General features: G+C 45.4%; 1 protein-coding gene across 1 annotated transcript in view; it reads right to left on the bottom strand.

The window, feature by feature from the left end:
• SUPT6H (SPT6 homolog, histone chaperone and transcription elongation factor) overlaps positions 1-25,524 on the bottom strand; it is a 2,620,423-nt gene that overhangs the window by 1,475,399 nt on the left and 1,119,500 nt on the right. Inside the window, exon 16 of the mRNA XM_044054882.1 lies at positions 15,531-15,726. Within this exon, the coding sequence (XP_043910817.1) occupies positions 15,531-15,726 (196 nt within the window). The remainder of the gene's footprint in view (positions 1-15,530; positions 15,727-25,524) is intronic.

Below are 25,524 nucleotides of genomic sequence, written 5' to 3'. Positions count from 1 at the left end.
ATGCAAGATGCCATGAAGCCCAAGGCTTGCAGAATTTTTCTTGCAGGTAGTTGGGTCTTTGTTGCCATTGTTTTGAAATATTGAGTCAGTTGTAGTTGTTTGTCTGGCGTCAGATAAGCCTTCTGGGCCATTGTATTCAAGCTGGCACCCAGGAATGTCATATTTTGTGAGGGTACTAGTTTTGATTTCTTTTCGTTTACTGTGTACCCCAGGCATGTTAGAAGATGTTTGACAAAAGCCAGATGTTGTAAGAGGATGTCCTTGCTTTCTGCTTGGATGAAGCAGTCGTCCAGGTATGGGTATATTTGAATTCCTCTGTCTGCAGTATGCAATTACTATTGCCAGGCATTTTGTGAAGACCCTGGGCACAGTAGATAAGCCAAAGGGCAGTGCAGAGAATTGGTAATGGGTTGAACCTGCAATGAAATGGAGGTATCTTCTGCAACTTTGTCTGATAGGGACATGCAGGTATGCCTCATTGAGGTCCAGCGTTACTAGCCATGCTTTCTTGCCCAACATGGGAAGAAGCTGCTGTAGTGTTAGCATCTTGAATTTGGGTACTTGTAAGAAGGTGTTTAGAATTGAAATGGCCAGAATTGGTCTCCAGGCATTGTCCTTTCTGGGAACTAGAAAGAGTCTCGAGTAAAATCCTTGGCCTTGCTCTTGAGTAGGTACCAGTTGAATGGCTCTCATTTCCATGAGAGCTGTAATTTGTTTTTGTGCCTCTGCCCACTGATTTTGTGGCAGGTTTGGCATTCCTCTTTTCATTGGCAAGGTGTGAAAATGGAATCTGTATCCTCGTGAAATTATGTCTAGGATCCATTTGTCCTTTGTGACAATGTGCCAGTTGTCTGAAAAAAGTGCGAGTTTTCCTCCCAAAGGGGCTGCCAAGAGAGTGTTGCTTGGCCAGTTGAGGTGCAAGTCATTGAGTTTGCCTTCTGGTAGTTTGGGACCGGTCTTCTCCTCCCTTCTGTGTTGCAGTGCCCCATTGTCGAGGTTTGTACTGGGCTTGTGGTTGTCCTCTGCCTCTTGGACGTCTGTATTTACCCCTCTGTGGTCCGTCAGTAGCTGGAAAGGACCAATTTTTTGTTGGCCAATATCTGCTGAAGCGAGGGGGCTGTACCTGTAGGAAATCTTTGACTGTCTGCATAGATTTTGCCTTATCCTCCATTTTCTTTAAAACTTCTTCTGCTTTAACTCCAAAAAGAACATCCTCTGCTGTAAGGGAGCATCTAGAAGCTTTGCTTTAACATGATCAGGCAGAGTTTGCCCCTTTAACCAAGCATGCCTACGTATAACAGACCCAGTGACAGCTGCTCTGCAGGAAGCCTCCAAAGAATCAAACCCACATTGTAAAGTATGTTTGCCCACCTGTTCAGTTGCATGCAACAGATCCTGCATTTCTTTCAATTCAAACTGTTGAGGGAGGGTGCTCATTTTTTGTTTTAACTGAGACATTAGAAATTGCTGATATTTTAGCATGTGAAATTGGCAATTTTATGCCCTCATAGCTAGAGTGGCTGAGGTGTAAACCTTTTCCCCCACCTGTCTAGTGCTCTGTAGTCCCTTTCAGAGGGTACAGGATTTTTTGCCATAGAAGCCTTAGCCCCTTTGGGACCCTGGGAGATAGTCTCTGGATCAGCAACAGGGCTTTTATAAAGAAATTTGTGGGAATCAGGCACTCTATAGTATCTGTCAGGTTTGGCCGGAGCAGGAGGCAGAGAATCTGGGTTCAAACTGGATTCTAAGTAAACATCGTCCACAATGTCTAAAACTGGGGGGATGGCAAGTGGTCTGTGCTGGGGGAGTAAAAGAAACTCTCTGAGCCTTTTCTTTGAGTCAGAGTAGTCCTGACCTTCCCAGTGAAAATGTTCCCTCATAGTGTGTAAAGTTTCCCAAAGGAGTAGTGTTCAGGAGGAGAAGCTGTGGGAATAGAATCCTCAGCATCAGAATCTTCATAAGGGGAGAAGGAGTAATCTTGGTCCTCAGAAGAGCCTGAGGAAATAGACACTTGTTCAGAGGAGGCATGATCTTCCTCTTGTCTAAGCCTTTTGTCGGGTGGGGGTTGGGAACCCCTGATTAAAGAGATCAAATCTTCAGCCATTTTGAGCATCTGTTTCTTAGGCATGGGGCCTTGAACTGGAGACTGAAGTGCAGTCTTTTTAGGTTTAATAGGAGTCTTAAGATATGTTTTTATGGTGAGTGTCGTCGGTCTGAAGACGCCTTCAGAAACCGAAGGTGTTTCTGCAGCACCAACATCTTTTTCAGCAGTGTCGTCGGTAGGGGCTAAACAAAATGGCTGCGTTGGCCTAGTACTTTCCGACAAAAGTTCCGAAGCGGTCTCGGGTTCCAGATCTGCGGTAGTCAGGGGCTGCGTTGGAGCCTCACTGAAGACCAGTGAACCGGAGACCGGACCAGCCAAGGGCTCGGATTCTGGCTTGGGTCTAGGCTGCCTGTCCTTACCCTTGCATTTTTTGTGCACGCCGGTAGTCGGTTGCTCCGACAGCATAGTGTAGTTAAATTTTCTACCGAAGTAGTGTTGTGCAAAATCAAAGCATCTTTTTATAGTACGCTTATTAAACCTAGCACAAAAACGACAATCAGTGATGTCGTGGTCTGGGCCTAGGCAAGGTATGCAGTAAGAATGAAAACCCTTATGAGGTATTTGCTTCCCACAAGAAATACAATTGTTAACTTTTTCTGACATCGGTCTGAGGCAAGAAAAGTTTCCCCAACTGGGTACTTAGCTTTATTAAAGACTTCGGATCTGAAATTCGACTTCGAAAATCTCAGGAGTCGGCCGACCGGCACATGCGAACTGCTTCTGCTTCGGGCACCGCGCGGCAAGATAGACTGGAGAAAATGGCGTTGGATGCATTATATATACCCCTGGCGCACTGACATCAGGGAAAAAGTGACAGCAACCAACGCCGGACCAAGACTTTGGAATTCTGGCCGACTGCGGGACCGCCTGACGACAGGATAACCCAAGTGTGATGACTGCAGCAGGGTAACACGATAAACATCTCTCAGTCTCTTCTTAGACTGCAGGTAGTCTTGACTCTCCCATATGAAATGCTCCCGTAAAGTATGGAGGATTTTCCCAAAGGAAAAATCCTCTGGGGGACAGGCTGAAGGAATAGATTCCTCTGCATCAGAACCCTCAATATGTAGAAAGGGGCTGCATGTCTTCATAGTCAGATGCATCAGATTCATCTGACTCTTGTTCAGACAAAACTTCTGGAGACAGATCTCTTTCTTTCTAAAGGAGTGGCTTTGTTTCCCCTAATCAGCATGATGAGGTCCTCTGCCAATCGACGCATTTGTGACTGAGGCAAGGGAGCAGGTGTCAAATAATGGCTGGAAGTCGGTTTCTTGGGGGTGGTTCAACCCCTGGGCCTAAAAAACTCGGTTTTGGAAAGGACAGTTGCTGGGAAAGAAGGCGTCGGTTTATGTCTGGATTCGGTGTTGCAGAGGACTTCCTCAGAAGCCGGTGCCTGCACAGCGGCTCTGGACCCATCCAGGGTAGAGATGCCCCTAGGATCCTTAGATGAAGAAGAGTTCTGCCGCATACTGGACTCCAAAAGGGTCTCGGTAGAGGCCTGGGAATTAACTGAAGCGAGCATCAGAGGCTATTAAAGCACCTCACTGAATTCCGGAGGACTAATGACCAGCTTGGCGGTAGCGTCATCGGAAGGTTTAGTCCTGTGCGGTCTGTCTCTGTCTTTATCTTTACATTTTTTTCGGAAGGTAAGTTGTCGGATGGCTTATGGAAGCCATATTAGAATTCAAGGACTGTAAACAGACATATCTGGCTACAATAAGGGCCCGACGACGAATAGTTCTGGTGTTAAAGCACACAGCCGACAAAGAGGGATGTCATGGTGTGGGCCTAGACAAGTGATGCAGCAGGAGTAGAAGTCCCAGTGTGGTATTTGCTTTCTACTGGCGAGACAATTATTAACTTTTTCTGACCTCGGTTAGTGCAAGAAAAAAGGATCCCCAATGGGGTACTTGGCTTTCGAAGACTTCAACTTCAATTTGGAAACGAAACTTGGGTAGCGGGTGACCGGCACTCGTGCAAACTGCTTCTGCTTCGGGCTCTACAGCAAGAAAGACTGATGTAATGGCATCGACTGCCTTCCTTTATACCACTGACATCAGTCTTCAAGCGATAGCAACAGATGCAGAAATACTAAGTCTCTGATATTCAGGGCGGCTGAGGGCTACCTCAGCAGGGATAACCCAAATGTGATGACTGCAACAGTGAAACGCTAAGAACATGGAGGGATTCGTCCTCAGGTCACCCTATCCTTGTGGAAGAGGAGAAACGGAGGAGTTGCCATGACAGCCTGGAGCTCTGACACTCTTCTGGCTGATGTCGGCCATGAGGAGTACAGTATTCCAAAGTACGGTGCTTCACAGATGCTTTGGATGCTGGTTCAAAGGGAGCAACCGTGAGCTTCTCTAAAACGTAGTTCAGGTCCAGCTGTCTCTGTAGTCACCACATGCAGAATCTTTTCCATTTGGACAAATAACTCCTAGTATTTGGTTTCCTGGCCTCCTGCAGGACTGTTAGCATTTCCTCAGTGTAAAGGTGTCTGTAAGAGATCAAGATTCTATTACCCACAGGGTTAGTTTCAGAGATACCACATGGGGATGGATTAGGGATCCCTTGTCCTGTCTGAAAAGGTCTACTCTGTGAGGTAACTTGTGATGACTGCCCCTGGCTAAATGCAGAAGAGGGGTAACCAATGCTATCTTGGCCAAAAGGGGTCACCAACAAGATTTTTGGTTTGTCCTGCTGGATTTTCATTACGACTTTTTGAAGGAGTAAGAAGGGGGGAATGCATACAGAAACATCCGCTTCCAAGAGACTGAAAAGGCGCCCCTCCCTCTCACTAGGGGGCTGAGAAGCCTAGTGCAAAATAATGGTAGAGGGGAAGCAAACGGATATATTTGTGATGCACCCAACTTGTGGACAATGCCCAGGAACACATCTCTCTGAAGCATCCATTCATGGGATTGTGACATGGACCTGCTCAGTGAGTCTGCCTGAGTGTTCTCTGCTGAAGGGATATAAACTGCCTGCAGGGAGACTCTTCGCTGGGCCAGCAGTTCCCAGGCTTGGAGTGCAAGTCTGCATAGCAAGTAGGATTTTGTCATCCCAGTTTGTTCACATACCACAGAACTGTAGTGTTGTCTGCGAACAACTTCAGGGGACCTTGCTTAAGAATCTGCTGGAAGGCCCTCAGAGCAAGGATGATGGCCTTCATTCTCTGATGTTGATGTGCTCCTGCTTGAAGGGACCTGTCCATGTGGCTTGCACCTTCAAACTGCCCATAGCAGCTTTCCAGCCCAGTTACGGGGTATCTGTACACATCTCCTGGACTGGAGTGATGGGCTGTAATGGAAGTCCCAAGTCAAGAGAGACTTGATCCAACCACCAAAAGATATTTTTCCTTAGGCATGCTAGGAAGGGAATGTTGTGGTCCAAGGGGTGGAAGTTTTGGGTCCATGTGGACCTCAGGTACCACTGTAGTTTTCTCATGTAGAGTCTTGCCAGTGGCAAAGTACAGTTTTGTACCTACCATAAATGTAGATGTCCGATAGGTATGCATCTGCAGTCATAACATATGGGTTTGTCCTGCCTCAGGCAGCCCTGCGGTCGGCCGGATTCCAAAGCCTGGGTCTGGCCTCGGCTGATGTCGCACTTTCCCCGACGTCAGAGTTTCTGGGGTATAAAGGCATCAGCCGACGCCATTTTCCTCAGTGTTTCTTGCCCCAGATGCCAGGTGCCCTCTAGGAAGGCTAAATTTGGATAAATGTTGAAAATTCCAAACAGTAGCAAACAAAATATATATATATATATATATATATATATATATATATATATACATATATACATACAAACAAATACACCATAATAGATTCCCCCAGCTAGCTGAAAGAGGGGTAAGCACCCTAGGAATACCAGAGGGGAAGGAGGGTGGGTAATCCTGACTGCAGATGCATACCTATCGGACATCTACATTTATGGTAGGTACAAAACTGTACTATGTCCTTCAAGGATGCATCTGCAGTCATAACATATGGGTAGAATACCATAGCCAAACTGGGGGAGGAGGTACTAAGATAATGATGGTGTAGTTAAGATCCCCTGTAAAACTGCAGTAGCAAAACCTGCTCGGGATCTGGAGTATAAAGGTAGATTGTAATGCTTGGCAAATGTATGCATGGAGCTCCAAGTAGCAGCTTCTAAAATGTCCTTGGTAGCCACCCCTCATAGGAAAGCTGTAGTGGTGGCCGTGGCTCTTGTGGAGTGAGGCCTGATATTTTCAGGAGTTGTCTTTCCATGAAAAGAGTAGCAGAATCGAATGCAATTTCCTATCCATTTTGAAATTGTCTGTTTGGATATTGCTTTTCCTTGCACTCCAGATGCATATGCTACAAAAAGTTGGTCAGTTTTTCTGCTGGTTTTAGTTCTGTCCAGATAGTAGCATAGTTGTCTGTGCACATCCAGGGTGTGAAATAGTTTTTCCCCCCTGTTCTGTGGGTTAGGGAAGAACGTAGGCAAATGAATAGCTTGGTTTAAGGATACCCTGGATACCACCTTTGGCATAAAAGTAGGATTGGTTCTCAGAGACACTCTATCCTGGTGAAAAATAAGGAAAGGCTGCACTGCCATTAGTGCCTGTAACTCAGATACTCTTCTTGCTGAAGTGATTGCTAGAAGGAAAGCAGTTTTCCAAGATAAGAACTGTAAGTCTGCTGATGCTGCTGGTTCAAAAGGGGGTAGTGTTAATTTTTCCAGCACAAAGTTGAGATCCCATGTAGGCAGAGGAGGTTTCCTTGGAGGTTTTACATTTTTGATCCCTCTTAAAAATTGTCTGAGGAGAGGGTGAGAGAAGATAGGAGGATCCATGTTGTACTCTGCTGAGATTGCTGAAGCATGAATCTTAATGGAAGAATAGGACAGGCCATTGTGGAACAGTTCTGCTAAGTATTCTAGGATGTGTGCTAGGTTTGCCAGTGTGACATTTGTACCCTTTGATGCACTCCAAATGAGGAATCTTTTCCATTTTGCTGAGTATGTTTTTCTTGTGGAGGGTCTGCGAGCCTCCAGGATAATGTCCTTGACTCTCTGAGATAAAACAGTTTGGTTTTGTTTTAAGCAATTTTCCAGGCAGTTAGCTGCAGTGTTTTCTTATGATTTTGAAGATGTGTGGATGCAGCATCCATTCGTGAACATCCGTGGTAGTTCTGCTTAAGCTGTCTGCTAGTGAATTCTCTTTTCCTGGTACGAATATGGCCTGCAGTTGGATGTTGAGATTCAGGCCTAGGTTCCACAGATCCATTGCCATCTGGCATAGAGGGTAGGAATGCGTGCCTCCCTGTTTGTTTATGTACCACATGACTGTGGTATTGTCTGTCCTTATCAGCAGATGTCCTTGCTGGAGGAATGATTTGAATGCCTCGATTGCATGCTTCACTGCCAGCATCTCCTTTAGGTTTATATGCAAATTCAGCTGGTCTGGAGACCATAGGCCTTGGATACACTTGCCTTCCATGTGTGCTCCCCATCCTAGGTCTGAGGCGTCCGTGGTGATGGTCTGCCTTGGTTGTGGTTTGTTGAAAGGCAACCCTCTGTTGGCCTGGCAGGCCTGAGCCCACCACAGGAATTCCTTTTTCAGGCATGGAATGATTGGTATCATGGTTTCTAGACTGTGTCTGTGTTGAGACCATACATTCCTTAGGTACCATTGTAATTTCCTCATATGCAGCCTGGCATGCGGGATCAAGATTATGCAGGATGCCATGTAACCCAGGGCCTGCAGGACTTTCCTTGCAGTAAGCTGAGTTTGTCTTGTCAAAGCCATGAAGTAGACTGGTAGTTACTCTTGTTTTTCTTCTGTGAGAAAAGCCATCTGAGTTATTGTGTCCAGATCCGCACCCAAAAATGTTATCCTTTGGGATGGCACTAGTCTTGACTTTTGGATGTTGACTGTGTATCCCAAGGCCTGTAACAGGTGAATGACATAGGCCAAATCCTTTATTAGTTTTGTCTTGTTGTCCGCTTGTATTAGGCAGTCGTCCAGGTATGGGTAGATTTGAATTCCCTGAAGCCTGCAATGTGCAATTACTGATGCCAGGCATTTCGTGAATACTCTGGGCGCAGTAGAAAAACCAAAGGGCAATGCTGAGAATTGATAATGCTCTGATCCTGCAAGAAATCTGAGGTGTCTTCTGCAATCTGGTCATATAGGGACGTGCAGGTATGCCTCCTTGAGATCTAGAGTCACCAGCCAAGACTCCTTGCCCAACATGGGAAGAAGTTGCTGTAGGGTCAGCATTTTGAATTTTGGCACAATGAGATATGTGTTTAGTGCGGACAAGTCGAGAATAGGCCTCCATTGTGTTTCTTTTCTTGGTACAAGGAATAGTCTGGAGTAAAATCCTTGGCCTTGTTCCATAGGTGGTACCCTTTCTATTGCTTTCATCTGAAGTAAACTGTTGATTTGCCTTAGAGCCTCTGGCTTCTGGTTTGGTGGAAGGTTTGGCATTCCGCTCTTTTTTGGTAAAGTGTGGAAGTGAAACCTGTATCCTTTGTCTATTGTTTGCAATGTCCATTTGTCTTTTGTAATGCAATGCCAGTTTTTCGAGAATAAAGCCAACTTTCCACCCAAGGGTGCTTCCACTTGTTCCCTGGTAGGCGGAATCAGAGCCAAGTCATTGTGTCTGTCCTGTGGAAGTGGTTGTAGTTGCAGCTGTGGCAGTACTCCTCTGGTTGGCAGGTTGCCACTGACGACCTCTGTAGGCACTCTTTGATTGACCTCTGCCTCTTGGGCATCTATTCCTGCCCCTCTGTGCTCTGGAGGTGTCTGGAAAGGACCGATTCTTTGAAGGCCAGTTTCTGCTGAACCTCGGAGGTTGGACCTGCAGAAAATCCTTTACCGTTTGCACAGATTTTGCTTTTTCTTCCACTTTCTTTAGAATCTCCTGTGCAGGGGAGCCAAATAAACTTTGTTTCTCCATTGGAGCATCTAGGAGTTTAGCCTTGACATGGTCTGGCAGGGATTGCTCTTTTAGCCAGGCATGCCTTTGAATTACTGCTCCAGTCATAGCTGATCTAAATGAAGCCTCCAGTGCATCATAGCCACATTTTAAGAAATGATTACTGACCTGCTGAGAGTTGTGTACCAAATCCTGAAGGGACTTACGGTCTAAAGGTTCAGGAGAAGAAAGCTTTTTATTCAGCTGATCTAACAAATATTCCTGGTACTGTATCATATGGAATTGACAGTTTAAAGCCCTGGCAGAAAGAGTAGCAGATGTATAAACCTTTTTTCCCCATCTCTCTAATGCTCTTGACTCCCTTTCAGAGGGTAGGGGATTTTTGGCAGTGGCAGCTGCAACACCTTTTGGGCCCTGAGAAATAGTTTCTGGATCTGCAGCATGGGCTTTATACAAATGAAAGTGAGAATCCGGGACCCTGTAATATCTGTCAGGTTTGGCAGGGGCCGGGGGAAGAGAATCAGGGGCAGAACTGACATCATTATATGCATCATCAACTACTGTTAGCACGGGTGGTATGGCTAAAGGCCTATGCTGTGGCAAGTGTAAAAAGGTCCTTAGTCTTTTTCTAGAATCAGAGAAATCCTGACCCTGCCATTGAAAGTGTTCCCTCATTGAGTGTAAGGTCTCCCCAAAGGAAAATTCTTCTGGAGGGGAGGCAGAAGGAATAGAGTCTTCTGCATCTGAATCCTCATAAGGTGAGTATGGCCCTTCCTGATGGTCTGATAAATCAGATCCATCCGAGGAGTAATCAGAGGAGAGATGCTCAGGGGGTTCAGTCCTAGGCCTTTTGTCAGGAGGTGGTTGAGAGGCCCTGTCTGGGTGAGGTTGGGAACCCCTAATCAGAGATATAAGGTCCTCAGCAAGGCTGAGAATCTGAGAACTTGAGGAAGGTCTCTGAGAGGAAGATTTTGCAGGTAAAGCCTTTGGAATTTTAGCTGCTTTAGCCCTGGAGAAGGCCTTAATGGACATAGAAGCAGGGGGCCTAGCTGCCCCACGTGCAGGAGTAGAAATGTCCAATGGGATGGTGTCGGACAATTCTTGTGCGCTTGCTTCTTCAGTAGGGATTTCTGTAGCTGACTCAGCCGGGGCCTCACTGGCCTCGGTTGTCGGAGGTATGATTTCGGCAGAAGTAAGAACAGAGGACTCGGTTTCAGCCGAAACCAAGACACTCGCGGTAGGCCTAACCGTGGTTTCAGCCGAAACCGCGGGCCGCGAGTGTCGGTCTTTTTCCTTGCGTTTTTTGGCTAAATGTGTAGTCGGAGTCTCCGACGGCATTTTATATGCAAAAGCAGATCCAAAAAACTCTTCTGCAAACTCCGACCGACGTCTAAGAGTCCGTCGGTTGAAGGAGGCACAGGCTAAACAAGCTGATACGTCGTGGTCTGGGCCTAAGCAAGGAAGGCAGTAAGAATGGAAATCCTTATGAGGTATTTGTTTCCCACAAGTTAAACAATTATTTACTTTGTCTGACATCGGCTGAGGCAAGAAAGAGCCCCCAACGGGGTACTTAGCTTTTTTAGAAGTCTTCGGTAGCTGAAATCTCTGGATCTGACCGACCGGCACTTGCGAACAGCTTCTGCTTCGGGCACCGCGCAGCAAGAAAGACTAAGGAAAATGGCGTCGGCTGATGCCTTTATACCCCAGAAGCTCTGACGTCGGGGAAAGTGCGACATCAGCCAAGGCCAGACCCAGACTTTGGAATCCGGCTGACCACAGGGCTGCCTGAGGCAGGACAACCCATATGTTATGACTGCAGATGCATCCTTGAAGGACATCATGGGTATAGTGGAGGTCATATGTCCTAGGAGTGTGAGATATTGTCTCTCTATCACAGCAGTGACGTGGAGGACAGACAGCAGGTATTGCTTAAAACATTCCACCTTTTGGGGTGGAAGGTATGTCCTTATAACATCCGTCCTTATTCTGACCCCAAGAAAACTTGGTCCTAGGAGGGATTTAAGTTTGGACTTGGGGAAACTGATGTTGAACCCCAGGGACTGCAGTAGAGAGATGACTTTTTGGAGATGGATTTGTAAGGAAGTGGAACAACCTGCCTGGATCAGGAGATCATCCAGGTATGGAAAAATCAGAATTTGTCGGACCCTGCAATAAGGCTACCACTGGAGTCAGATACTTGGTAAAAACCCTTAGAGTAGCAGATGGCCCAAAGAGCAAGGAAGAGAACTGAAAGTGTGAGGAACCCACACAGAATCGTAAATACTTCCTGTAGCTGGGCCTTATGGGTATATGTAGATATGCATGTTTGATGTCCAAAGTGGCCAGAAATGGGGGAAAGTGTGGAGAGTAAGCATGCGAAAAGTGGGTACTCGTATAAAAAGGTGGAGGTGAGAGAGATCCAGGATGGGTCTCCATGGGTCATCTTTCCTTGGAACTAGAACAAATCTGGAGTAAAAGCACTTTCCCTTTTTTGACAGAGGGACAGGTTGGATAGTCCCTTGAGAGAGCAGGCTGTCTAAGACCATCTGTAAAAGGGGAAGCTGGTCCTTCGGTGGTTGTGGGCTGCCCCTAAAGAAAGGAGTAATGACCGAAGTCATGAAGTAACCCTTTTCTATAACAGACAACACCCACCTGTCTGAGGTAATACTTAGCCAGATGGAAAGATAGTGAGAGTGGGAGAAGGGGACTACCTGCCCTGTCCTGAAACTGAGGTTTCTGAACTGGAGTCAGAGCAGATCTGGAAGAAGGCTGTTTCCTGAAGTTCTTTTTACTCCTAGAATGAGGGGTAGAAGCAGAATGTTTCCTGATGAATTATGTCTTGGTGGGATAATTCCTATGGAATTTAGGATTGGAGATGCACACAAACGTTTTAAGTCTTGTATTTCCTTCCCTTTTGGCTGAAGAGTTTTGAAATGCTCAAAAAGGGCAGAATTGCCCAGTGGGGCATATCATGAAAAAGGTGTCAGCCAAGAATACCTTCTAAGCTCTGATGCAGAAACTGCAGATCTGGCTGAGGCCTCTGCAGCATAATAGCTGCTTCTGACAGAATGCCTTGTCACTTGACAGAACAAGGAGATAAGGCTAAATATTTGAGCCTTAGAAGATGAGTCTGAGAGATCAGCCACAAGTTTAGAAACCTGGGTCATAAGGGCCACAGCATACTCTGACATGTGTGTCTGGTAGCTGACTGTCCTAAAAGCCAAAGTGGAAGAGATGTATACTTTTTTGCCAATATGTTCTATGGTCTTACTGTCCGTATCAGTGGAAAGGACAAAGGTGGAGGGAAGTAATCTAGAAGGTTTGTCTGCAAAAACAGAAAGTGCCAGGGTCTGTAACTGGGCATTTAATCAGTAACTTGGCCCCTTTCTGGGACCCTACGGAACCTGTCAGGCCTTCCAGCGGCTGGAGGTTGGGAATCAGGGTTTTGAGAGGCTGCATTTAAGGTGTCCAAAAAGGGTAAGACTGGAGGGGTGGCAGAATGTGAAGGGGTGTCCATTTATAAGAGTTCATAATACATCTTTTGACAATTGGACATTTAAGTGGAATCCCATTTAAAAAACTCTTTCAATTTAGAGATGGATTCACCAAAGGTGAGGTCCCCCTCCTGGGGAGTCTGCCTCAGTAGAGTCCTCCTCAAGAGAGGCATACCCAAGGTGGGAAGGCATCTGAGAGGCATAGAAAAGGAAGTCCTCTGAAGAGGAATCTGAAAAGTCCTCAGCATCAAGAGAATGAGGATCTTCAGTCTGAGCCCTAGGACTGATAACTGGAGGGGAAACAAGCATAGAAGACCTAAGGGCCATGAAGGCATTAAATAAGCTTTGAGAGAAAGCTTGCCAATCAGGCAGGCTTTCTGAAGGAGGAGAGACTTGTTTTGTATTTTGTTTCCTTTTTAATGAAAAGGTAGGCCTGGATAGCGCCTAGGTTCAGACTGTTCTAAAGCAGTGAAAGAACCAGTCTGGACATCCATTTTGAGCCGAGGTTCCCCCTCATCGCTGGCACCTGATGCCTACAAAAACTCTACAGATGTGCTTACAGCCCTAGGTTCTGTGGCCTCCCAAAATGTACCCGCTATACCCAACTCAGCTGGCTCTGTACATTCCTCCAGGCGAACGTCGGCCACACGGGGGAGGTCAGGAGGAACAGGTGCAGCAGTAGGTTCAGGCCTGGAAACTCTGGCCTTTTTTGGTGGCTCAACAGTCAGACCGGATGGCCCTTTTGTCACCAGAGACAGACTTTTAAGACGTTGGTTTTCTAAGTATATATTTAGAGCACACAGACTGCTGCAGAGAGTCTTGGGAACGAATGCCTGACAAATGGCGTATGGTGTATGGTCGTGGTTGGACCCTAGACAGAAAAGGCAAAGGTTGTAGGCGTCCTTATGGGGTATCTGACGTCCGCACCTACACTTTCCTTTCCTGGATGACATGAACATAAGCAGGCATGCAGTGACCAAAAAGAGAAGAAAACGGCCGCAGCGAGGTACTTATCTTAATTTTGAAGATCCGAAGGCAGTGATGGCAGGAATAGCTGATGTTTGACTGGCGGCAAAGAAGTTCTGAGGAAAGGGACGTGTAGACATCACTTCTATGGCCCACCCACCTTATGGCCAATGTCAGATGCCCCATGTACCTTGCAGTGACTAAAGCTTTTGTATACTGGCTAGATGTTCAGGAAGCTAAGCACAGGATAACACAAAGGTTATGAATACTGCAAATATGGGAAAAGAAGGACATCTTCATTTGGTTCATATCATTTATGTCTCACTCCTTCAGTCAACCCCAAATGGAGCAAAACCTAATTTACTCCTATAGTCAGTAAATGTATGTAAACTACCTCTTCAACACAATCAAACCCCAAAAGTAGCCCAAACCCATTAAGCAGTTTAAAAACTGAGTACAGTTTTGTTGGATTCACTTCCTCCAATCTTACCAAGCTTCCTATTTCTGCCACAGTAATTTTCCTTCAGCAAATGCTATCGGCTTACTTTTATCCTACACTCCAAACCATGCCAAGGTCATAGTCTGTAAAAGGATGCCCAACAGACCCAAAAGTCATTGCAAGAATGTGACTGCAGGCCAGAACGGAGACCTTTCTCAAACAATTAATCCTTACAATTAACCTTTTTTTATCATAAAGATGAAATTGGGAAACATGTAGCGTCTCCTCAAATGTGCTAAGCTTGAAACTGTTCTTTTTAACAATACAATGGTGGGCTCCCCTCCTTCAATGTGGATACCATCTCACTACTCACTACCTGAGCCATTTCAAAGGAAAGAAGTGATACTACTGGGCTTTATATTTCCTCGTTCTTGCCAACCATTTAAAGCTTATATGCATTTATTTATCTCACTTGCAAGGGAAGGGGGCTGCTGCCCCTCTTCCCCAGCTTAAAAATAAATTGCTAGGTGATGTTAAGTTAGTGTGTGCAGGATTAAGGAGGGCTGTCCCTTTATAAAAGCAATTAAAAAAAGGCAGATAAACTTCACTTTACTGTTGCTGTAAATTGTTTACTTACCTTAATTAACAGCTTTATAAGTGAAAAAACAGGTGTATGATATTAATCATCCTGCAACTAAACATCAGCTGCCACCAACTTATCTCCTCGCTCATCAGGGTCTAATGCACCCACTTTAGCCTCCCTCAATCTCAACTTGAACAACATCTAGGGCAGGTGAGGAGATCAAGGACACTGGTACAATATCATACTGCTGCCAAAAAGTGTGCAAATCCCACCACCCCACAGCAGCCTTGTGAGTTCTTAAATTCCTGTCATCAGTATGTGCATGAAAGCTTCCATGCATGCACAACCTCCGGATCCCATGGAATAACACATGCAGCATGGAACTTGTCAGGTTTTTCATGCTGCTTAGAGCAGTGAGCGTAAGCCCCTCCTCCCAGAACAGCTGGTCACTCCCATCCACCTATGACCCCACCAGTGCCAGTGCGCTAGTCTATCTTGAGTCATATGGGGAACAATGATGGCTTTATCCTTCTCTGACATGGGGCTGCTAAAAAGCTTTAAAAAGCTGCACAACACTTTTGGTATTAAGAAATTAGTAAACAGGTACTCATATTGTGCTCACTTACAGTATTTAAAACTGCGAAATTAAACTAAACTATTAAGCTAAAATGTTTCCCCATTGTTATGGGAAAGTGAACTATGTTCATTGTTTAATAATTAGTGGACAGATCGTTAGCACTTGCCAAATGACAATGCAACTATCCATCTACAATACTACCATCTCATTCTGCCAGGTAAAGAAAAAGAGTAAAAGGTTCAGAGTCCTATGATACTGCCAGTATTTAACTACAGTTTACTGTCACCATAAACTACAGTTACAGTATTCCTAATATCTACAGTGCACCTCAACTCCTCCAAATGCACATCATTACCACAGTTAACAAATATCAGTAACACATTTCAGTGTTAACAAGACTAGTAATACAGAGTGATAAAGAACACTACACTACCCACAAAAATCAGAAAAACCCACCTTTACAACAAACTCCTTGGCTTCATTAAGCAGCTTGTTTTTTAGCTCCTTAGCCATTTGTGGGTACAAGAACTGCTTGAGGGCACGCTCAATAGCCATTGTTCTTTGTCTGTTCCATTCCTGCACCTGATGGCTAAATTCATCACGGTAATAAAACTGTTTGATTTCCTCAAAGTATGTCTGGTCACTACCATAGCTAGAAAGAAAAATACTTCTGTCAATATCAACATACAAAAATACACTTCAGTCCCACAAAACAGCATTCCAAATTAACAAACCCCTTTACTCAATCAGTTAACACACCTCTAAAATGCTATCAATTAGTGAAACCCATCTGATAGTTCCTTAAGAAAGTAATACATCCCGAAACAGACATGAATGCACAGGGAGATCTGACAACTTTTTGTTAATTTAATAATAAAAAGTAACTAAAGTACAGTTTTGTACCTACCATAAATGTAGATGTCCGATAGACATGCAACTGCAGTCATAACATGTGGGTTGTCCTGCCTCAGGCAGCCCTCGGTCGGCCGGATTCCAAAGTCTGGGTCCGACGTCGGCTGATGTCGCATTTCTCTCCGACGTCAGAGCGGCTGGAGTATATAAGCATCAGCCGACGCCATTTTCTTCAGTGTTTCTTGCCCCAGATGCCAGGTGCCCTCCAAGGAAGGCTGTAATCAAATTGGAAGACAAAAACAGGATTCCAAACAAATACATGAGCAATAAAACAAATACACCATAACAGATATCCCCAGCTAAGAGAGAGAGGGATAGAAGTGGACCCTAAGCATAGAGGGGTATGGAGGGAGGGAAAACCCGACTGCAGTTGCATGTCTATCGGACATCTACATTTATGGTAGGTACAAAACTGTACTATGTCCTTCAAGAATGCAACTACAGTCATAACATGTGGGTAGAATACCATAGCTTAGCTGGGGGAGGAGGTATGCTCTAGGAAAGAGATGGTGTGGCAATCAAACCCTGCAGGACTGCCGAAGCAAAGCCTGCTCTGGATCTGGAGTATAGGGGGAGATTGTAGTGTTTTGAGAATGTATGCACGGAGCTCCATGTAGCAGCTTCTAGAATGTCCTTTGTAGGCACCCCTCTTAAAAATGCTGTAGAGGTGGCTGTAGCTCTGGTGGAATGTGGTCTGACATAGGTTGGAACAGTCTTTCCATGAAAGGAATAACAGAATCTGATGCAATGTCCAATCCATTTAGAAATAGTCTGTTTTGAAATTGCTTTTCCTTGGACTGCAGGGCGTAAGCTACAAAAGCTGTTCAGACTTCCTACTGGCCTTGGTTCTGTCCAGGTAGTAATGAAGTTGTCTATGAATGTCCAAGGTATGCAAAAGCCTTTCCCCCTTATTCTCAGGATTGGGGAAGAAAGCAGGCAGATGAATGGCTTGATTTAGAGAAACCCTAGATACCACCTTTGGCATAAAGGTAGGGTTGGTCCTTAATGAAACCCTGTCTCTGTGGAAAATAATAAAGGGTGGTATTGCCATTAGGGCCTGTAGTTCCAAAACCCTTCTTGCTGAGGTAATTGCCAACAGGAAGGCTGTTTTCCATGAGAGAAATTGCAAGTCAACTGAAGCTGCTGGCTCAAAAGGAGGTAGAGTCAGTTTTTCTAAGACATAATTGAGGTCCCAGGCTGGCACTGGGGCCTTTCTTGGTGGCTTAATGTTCTTGATTCCCCTGAGGAATTGTCTTAGTAAGGGGTGAGAAAAAACAGGAGGATCAGTGTTGTATCTAGCTGAAATAGCAGATGCATGTATCTTTATTGAAGAATATGAGAGGCCACTCTGTAACATATCTGCCAAATATTCCAAGATAAGTGGGATGTTCAGTAATGATGCATCATGCCCTTTGCTGGTATTCCAATTGCTGAATCTTTTCCACTTTGCTAAGTAGACCTTTCTGGTGGACGGTCTTCGAGCCTCTGTTAGTATCCACTGAACTTCCTTGGAGAGAGATAAGCTGAAGTTATTTATGGGATCTCCCAGACTGTTAGCTGCAGAGTCTGAAGGTTTGGATGCAGTGTTTCGAAATTGTGTTGAGTCAAAAGAAGAGGCCATTGAGGGAGGGCCCACCTCCTGGTGTGACATACGCTCCATAGCAGTGGGTACCAGTGTTGTCTTGGCCAATCTGGAGCTATTATGATTCCCTTGGGCTTCTCTGCTTTGATCTTTAGTAATACTGAGGTCATCAGTGGCAGAGGTGGGAATGCACAGATTGCTAGGGAGTTCCAGTTGAATGAAAGAGCATCTATTTTCCAAGCCTTTGGATGGTATGTCCTTGTGCAAAATTTTGGTAGGAGATGATTGAGGTGAGAGGCAAACAGGTCCACTTCTGGCTTGCCCCATGTCGAAGTGAGTTGTCTGAAAGCCTTCGGATGTAACCTCCACTCGTGTGGATCTGTGAAATTCCTGCTTAGGCTGTCCGCCAACACATTGTCTTTTCCTGGAACAAACTGTGATTGTAACTGGATGTTTAGACTCAGTGATTTCTCCCAAAGCTGCATTGTCAGTCTGCAAAGGGGTAAGAGTGGGTGCCCCTGCTTGTTTATGTACCACATCACAGTGGTGTTGTCTGTCCGTATCATTAAGTGACCTTGCTGGAGTTGGTTTTGAAAAGCCTCGATAGCATGCATTACTGCCAGCATTTCCTTTTGGTTTATATGCAGATGTGTTTCCTTTGGAGACCATTGTCCTTGTATACACCTGCCTTCCATGTGCCCCATCCGAGGTCTGAGGCATCTGTAGTCATGGTCTGTGTTATCTGTGGTTTTGAATGACATACCTGTGTTTTCCTGGCTCACCGAGGCCCACCATAGGAATTCCTTTTGTAAGCATGGAATGAGTGGTATGATTGTCTCCAAGTTGTTGCTGTGCTGAGACCAAACGTTTTTAGGTACCATTGAAGCTTTCTCATGTGTAGTTTTGCTAATGGAACCAGTAGAATGCAGGATGCCATGTAACCCAGGGCCTGTAGGAATCTCCTTGCAGTCATCTGGGTGAGTTTTGCTAAACCTTTGAAGTATTGAGTTAACTTCTCTTGCTTGTCTTCTGTCAGGTAAGCCATCTGAGAGGCTGTGTCTAGTTTGGCTCCTAAGAAGATTATTTGCTGGGATGGCTGCAGTCTTGACTTTTGGAAGTTGACTGTGTATCCCAGAGCTTGAAGTAATCGTATGACATATTCCAGATTTTTTGTCAACATCAATTTGTTGTCCACTTGTATGAGGCAGTCGTCCAGGTACGGGTAAATTTGTATACCCTGGAGCCTGCAATGAGCAATTACTGAAGCCAGGCATTTTGTAAACACTCTGGGCAGTAGATAAGCCAAATGGCAATGCTGAGAATTGATAATGCTCTGGCCCTGCAAGAAATCTGAGGTATCTTCTGCAGCTGTGTCTGATAGGGACATGCAGGTATGCCTCCTTGAGGTCCAGAGTAATCAGCCACTCCTTGCCCAGCATGGGAAGGAGTTGCTGTAGAGTCAGCATTTTGAACTTTGGTACTATGAGAAAGGTGTTTAATGCAGACAAGTCCAGTATTGGTCTCCATTGAGTTTCTTTTCTTGGAACAAGGAACAGTCTTGAGTAAAAGCCCTGTTCTTGTTCTTGTTGTGGAACTCTTTCTATTGCTTTCATTCGAGTTAGCAGAGTGATTTGCTTGATAGCCTCTGTCCTTTGATGTTGTGGTAGATTTGGCATGCCTTGTTTTCTTGGTAAGGTATGAAAATGAAACCTGTACCCTCGGTCTATAATGTCCAAAATCCATTTGTCCTTTGTCAGTCTGTGCCAGTTTTCTGCAAACAGAGATAATTTCCCACCCAAGGGAGCTTCTAGTTGTTCCCTGGTAGGCGGTAGTAGAGGAAAGTCATTGAGATTGTGGTTGTTGGGCAGGAGAAACCCCTGCGTCACCTCTTTGGTTTCCTGGCTGCCATTGATGTCCCCTGTAAGGGCCTCTGTATTGGCCTCTTCCTCGGCCACGTCTGTTCTTACCCCTTTGAAACTTTTCTGGATTAGGAAAGGACCAGTTTTTTGAAGGCCAATTCCTACTGAATCTGGGGGGTTGAACCTGGAGGAAATCCTTTACAGTTTGAACTGATTTTGCGTTTACTTTGATGGTCTTTAACACACACTTAGCATTTGCACCAAAAAGCTTGTTCTTTTCCAAAGGTGCATCCAGAAGTTTTGCTTTACATGATCTGGTAGAGGTTGATCTTTTAACCAAGCATGTCACGCATCACTGCCCCTGTCATAGCTGCCCTACATGAAGCTTCCAGTGCATCATATCCACACTGCAGGAAGTGATTGCTTACTTGCTGAGTGTTATGTACAGCTTCCTGCAAAGTCTTCCTGTCTAAAGGATCAGGAGAAGCTAATGTTTTTGTAAATCTTCTAAGAGATAATCCTGATGTGGGAACATACGAAAAAGGCAATTTAAATCTCTCATAGACAAGGTAGTGGAAGTGTAAACCTTTATACCCCATCACTATAATGACCTTGCTTCCCTGTTGGAGGGCAAAGGATTTTTGAGGTGGAGGCTGAAACTCCTTTAGGCCCCTGTGAAATAGTTTACAAATCAACAGTATGGGCCCTGAATAAATGGGAATGAGTTTCTGGGACCCTGTAATACCTGTCTGGCTTGGCTGGAGCAGGAGGGAGAGAATCAGGGTAGCACTAGAATCAGAATACAAATCATCCAGAACATCAAGTACAGGAGGAATAGCTAAGGGCCTGTGCTGAGGCTTCTTAAGGAAAGTCCTAAGGCGTTTCCTGGAATCAGAATATTCCTGGCCCTGCCACTTGAAATGTTCCCTCATGGTGTGCAGAACTTCCCCAAAAGAAATATCCTCAGGAGGGGGTCCGAAGGTATGGAATCTTCTGCATCCGAGTCCTCATAGGTCTGGAAGAGCTCTTCCTGGCTATCAGAGTGGACAGAGCCCACAGAGTCTTCATCTGAAGGAGTAGGGTCAGAGGGTTCAACCCGGGGCCTTTTATCAGGAGGAGGCTGGGATGCTCTCTCAGGATGGGCCTGTGAACCTCTAATCATGGAAATTAAATCAGCAGCCATGGACATAATTTGTGTCTCCGGAGTCGGCTGAGGTAAGGATTTAGAAGTAATATGCTTCATTTTGCTGGCTGCCTTAGCCCTAGTGTAGGCCTTAATAGACATGGCCATAGGAGGCCTGGCAGCTCCACGTGCAGGAGTGACCTTGTCTACAGCAATGGTCTCGGGCATTTCCTCGGTTTCGGTATCTGGAGGAAAATCTATAACTGGCGTCGGAGTAATATCTGGAATCGGAGTCGTCGTGTCTTCGGTTCGGAGCGGTGGAGAGACCGTCTCAGAGGGAACTGGAGCACTCGCGCTAGGTTTTGGCGTGGAGTCGGTGGTAGACGCGGGCCGAGGATGTCGGTCCCGGTCTTTTCGCTTTTTGGGAGTTTGCGATGTCGGAAGATCCGACGGCATGGTGTAAGCAAATTTATCGCCGAAAAAATCTTCAGCGAACTCTGCCCGGCGCCTGAGAGTGCGCTTGTTGAAGCGAGCACAGGCTACACAGGCTGAGACGTCGTGGTCTGGGCCCAGGCAAGGGAGGCAGTAAGAGTGGAAATCCTTATGAGGTATTTGTTTACCACAAACAAGACAATTGTTAACTTTTTCAGTAATTTCTGACATCGGCTGAGGCAAGAAAAGGTCCCCAACGGGGTACTTAGCTTTTTTGATGACTTCGGTATCGTAGAATACAGGAGCTGACCGACCAGCACTTGCAAACTGCTTCTGCTTCGGGCACCGCGCGGCAAGAAAGACTGAAGAAAATGGCGTCGGCTGATGCTTATATACTCCAGCTGCTCTGACGTCGGAGAGAAATGCGACATCAGCCGACGTCGGACCCAGACTTTGGAATCCGGCCGACCGAGGGCTGCCTGAGGCAGGACAACCCACATGTTATGACTGCAGTTGCATTCTTGAAGGACATCCCCAATTTACTTCCTAGAATTTTGTAAAGGTTGTCTGGCATGATTACATCTGTAGGGCAAAAAGATGTAATCATACCAGGTGTACTATACCCTTGCAAAAGATTATGGACAATGATAATGTGTTTTAATGGGGCTGAGCAGCAAAGCAAAAAAAATGAAATTTTTGGGGAAGATCAGAAAACTTCTCCTGGGCTATTAGATCTTCCTGGGACATACAGAGATGGTACTTTTTACTGTTATATATCTCTAACAACATACATCACAGTACAGTGGTTGAGTTTCTTGAAGAGAAGCACACTAACTTTACAAACAGCATACACTCTTTTGCATAAAGCAGAGCTGTGGTTAAGTAACACAAAGTACAGTTGTCCCAAGACTCAGTACTGTAACAATGACCTATTTATTCTAACATCTACAATTATGATAAATTACCTGCACAACTACAACATGTTCAATATAGTCAACGTTGCAGCACTGGGTCCTGGGAAGATTCCAAAAGCTTTTATTTACTTCTTATTTTTTAATGGGAGGCTGGACAGAGTTCTTGTCTAGGGATAGTTGGTTCTGCAGGAATCCAGAGACAAACCCAACTATACCACTTGACATGGCACCAAGATGGTAGTGCTTGGGGAAGGTGTGTAGAGAAGACCGATGCTTCTAGGACTGCTTGAGTATTTTTTTTCTTCAAAAGAACTATAGTGGTGTATTTTGCTCTTGTTGATTGGTTCCTGATTTTGCCAAGATCTATTTGCCTTGCTGACAACAACAAGAAAAACAGCAATCCATTTTGAAATAGTTCTGCAAGGGCCACCGATAGCTGGTTAGATCTGCTGGGATATTCAGTCCTTTGTAAGAAGAATCTTAACTGCCTGTGGACATCTAGAGAATAAAATATTCTCTTTTTTCTGTGAATTAGAAGAAAAAAGAGAGAGAGAGAGAAACAGCCTGCTTTAAGAAAACCTCTGACCTTGGGTAGGGAGGAGAGGTATGTTCTTAAGGAAACTGTACGTTTGGAAAATTAGGAAGAGCTACTTGCACATCAGGGCTTGTAGCTCAGAGATATGCCTAGCTGAAATAACTCCAGTAGAATGGCTGCTTTACATTTAAGTTATTCGAGAGGTCCTCAGGCTGACGTTAGACCCCAGCAGTGAGCCAGCTTATGCCTGGGTAGTCTAAAATGCAAGACTTCTTTTAAGGATTGCATCATACAAGTGTAAACATTTGCTGGAGGGGACACAGGAAGGCAACAGATATGGATGAAGTGTGTACCTTTAGGCTAGAAGGCTGAACTTTTTTGTATAGGGTAAAAAAGATATTCTAGTATCTTTCTCCAATGTAGCTTGTGTTGGTGGAATACCACTGGCCGTGCACTAGACAGAGATCCTTTTCCATTTAGCTACATAGGATTGTCCTTGTACTATGTTTTCTAGTTTCTTTCAAAATAGACTGGACATCCTGAGAAAAGGATCGTTTGGATGGAATTAGTAGCTAATCACCCATGTTCACTTTCAGAGTTTACAGTTTGGGATGAATGACAGACCTCTGTTCTAGTTGCAAGGTCCATGAAGACAGGGTGTATTACTCTTCTCCCTTCTCTGACAATTAGCAGGAGGGAAAAGCGGTGTTGCATGGGCCAGTAAGGAGTCATAAGAATCATCTTTAGTTTGTCGGTCTGTCCTCACCTTCTGTGATACCCTAGGGATAAAGAGTAATGGAGAAAAGACACAGCAAAAGTGGTCTGCCCAGATGAAGGCATAGGCATCTGTTCTCCACACCCTTCTTTGTGGAGTCTAAGAAAAAGAAGTTACGTTTTACCATAACGTTCCATTTGTGTTGCTCACCTTCTTTCATTCATCACTGATGAGTTCGGTTCCGAGCACTCAGAACAGAGTCGGCCTACTACCAAGCTTGTGCCAGCCAAAAAAACTCTCGAGTCAAGTCGCTACCCAGAATGCCCTTCTCCATTACCCCAGATCGTGTTTGCTAAGAAAAGGAAGTAAAGCCAAGGCCACTTCTGTGCAAGTACCCCAGGGCACCACTTAGACCCAAAGTATCCCCCAGGAGCCTTTGGAGGGGGAAAGAGAGTGGGAAGTGATGAATGAAAGAAGATGAACACAGATGGAATGTTATGGTAAGACATAACTTCTTTATCTGATGTTGTTAATCTTCTATCCATTCATCACTGATGGGACAGAATCCCAAACTACCTTGAGGTCCATGAGCAGCCCTTATGGAAGAATAATCCTGAGTACCATTGAGCTGAAGGCAGCTCTCCCTCTGTAGACCAGGTCCAGTTTGTAATGATTGATAAAGGTATAAGGCTTAGCCCAAGTAGCTGCCGCGCAAACGTCATCCATGGAGGCCCTGGAGTGGAACATTATAGAAGTTGCCATAGATCTAGTGGAATGGGCTTTGACTTTTGGCATGGGTTCATTATGGAGGGAATATGTGAAACATATGCAGTCCCTTAGCCATGTTGATAATGTAACCTTGGAAACAGCCTCTCCCACTTTGGGTCCCGAAAAGGTGATCAGATTTACAGATAGGTTTGGTCCTGTCTAGGTAAAACCTCAATTGTCTATGTACATCTAAGGAGTGAAGGTAATACTCCCCTCTATTGGCAAAATTCGGAAAAAACACTGGTAGGTCAATGGACTGGATAATAGAGAATTCAGAAACAACTTTGGGAAGAAAGGATGGGTTCATCCAAAGTGACACTCTGTCTTTATGAAAGACCGGATACGGTCTCCTGATACACAAAGCATGCAGTTCACACACTCTTCTGGCAGAGGTGATGGCTACCAGTAACAAAGACTTCCAAGACAAAAACTTTAGGTCACACTTAGCAGCAGGCTCAAAGGGTTTTTGAGTCAAAAACTGGAGGACTAAAGTGAGGTTCAATGGTTCCATAGGCTGTTTGAGAGAAGGCCCGTGAGGTGAGGTCCTCTTGATGAAAGCCTTGCAGAAGCATAAAGAGGTAAGAGGGGTGCCATCTACACCATTGTGGAAATTGGAAATTGCCACTAGATGCAATCGTACCATACAGGCATAGGCTCCATTATCAAAAAACCTAGCCAAGTATTGAAACACTGCAGTAACTGGAGCCGAATACGGGTCTAGCATGTTATCCTTGGACCAGATGGAGAACCTTTTCCACTTATCCTAATACAGTCTTCTGGTGGATGGTCTGTGGGAGGCCAGAATGATGCCTTGAACAGGGGAGGAGAGATTAGTTTGCCTGGTGACTAGTGGAAGTGGAAAAAGCAAGCTGTCAGCCTGAGACTGGACAAGTTCGGGTGACTCAAACCTTGGGGATGAGTAATCGGATCTGGCAGAGGGTCCAGAATCCATGGCGGGTATACTAGGTGAGGCCGAAGAAAGGGGAAACAAACTTATTGAGGACAGAATGGGGCTATGAGGATCACCTTGTATCTCAACCGAAGAGCTTTCTTTAGAAATTGTGGGATCAGGGGAATGGGAGGATAGGTGTACAGACGTCCCATGGGCCAATCGTGGATCAGAGCGTCCCTCTGTGGCTCCCCCTCCAGGAGAATTAGGACAAAGTAGCTGCTGCACTTGATGCTTGATGGGGAAGCGAAAAGATCACAGCAAGGCTGGCCCCGGTGGCTGAAGACTGCAGACGCCACCTCAGGGTTGACAGACTACTCGTGGGACATGAGGATGCATCTGCTTAGTTTGTCCGCAACCACGTTGGAGCTCCCCGCAACATGTGTGGCTATCAGAAAGCGGTTGGAACCTATCACCCACTGCCAAATTCTCATGGCTTCTCAACATAGGGGAAAGGATTAGGTTCCTCCTTGCTTGTTGATGTACCAGACCACTGACATATTGTCTGACTGAATTGCAATTGTTCCGGAAGGAAGAGCCAAATGGAAGGCCTGCAAAGCTAACAGCATGGCTCTCAGTTCCAGAATACTGATATGCAGGTGGACCATGTGCCTTGGACAGTCTTTCCCTGGAAATGCCCCCCCCCCACACCCTCCACCAG

The sequence above is a fragment of the Protopterus annectens genome, chromosome 13.part0, assembly GCF_019279795.1.
Source record: "Protopterus annectens isolate FY-2018-M chromosome 13.part0, PAN1.0, whole genome shotgun sequence".
NCBI lineage: Eukaryota > Metazoa > Chordata > Ceratodontiformes > Protopteridae > Protopterus > Protopterus annectens.
Note: the sequence above shows the minus strand (reverse complement) of the source record. Positions and strands in the feature narration are given on the sequence as shown.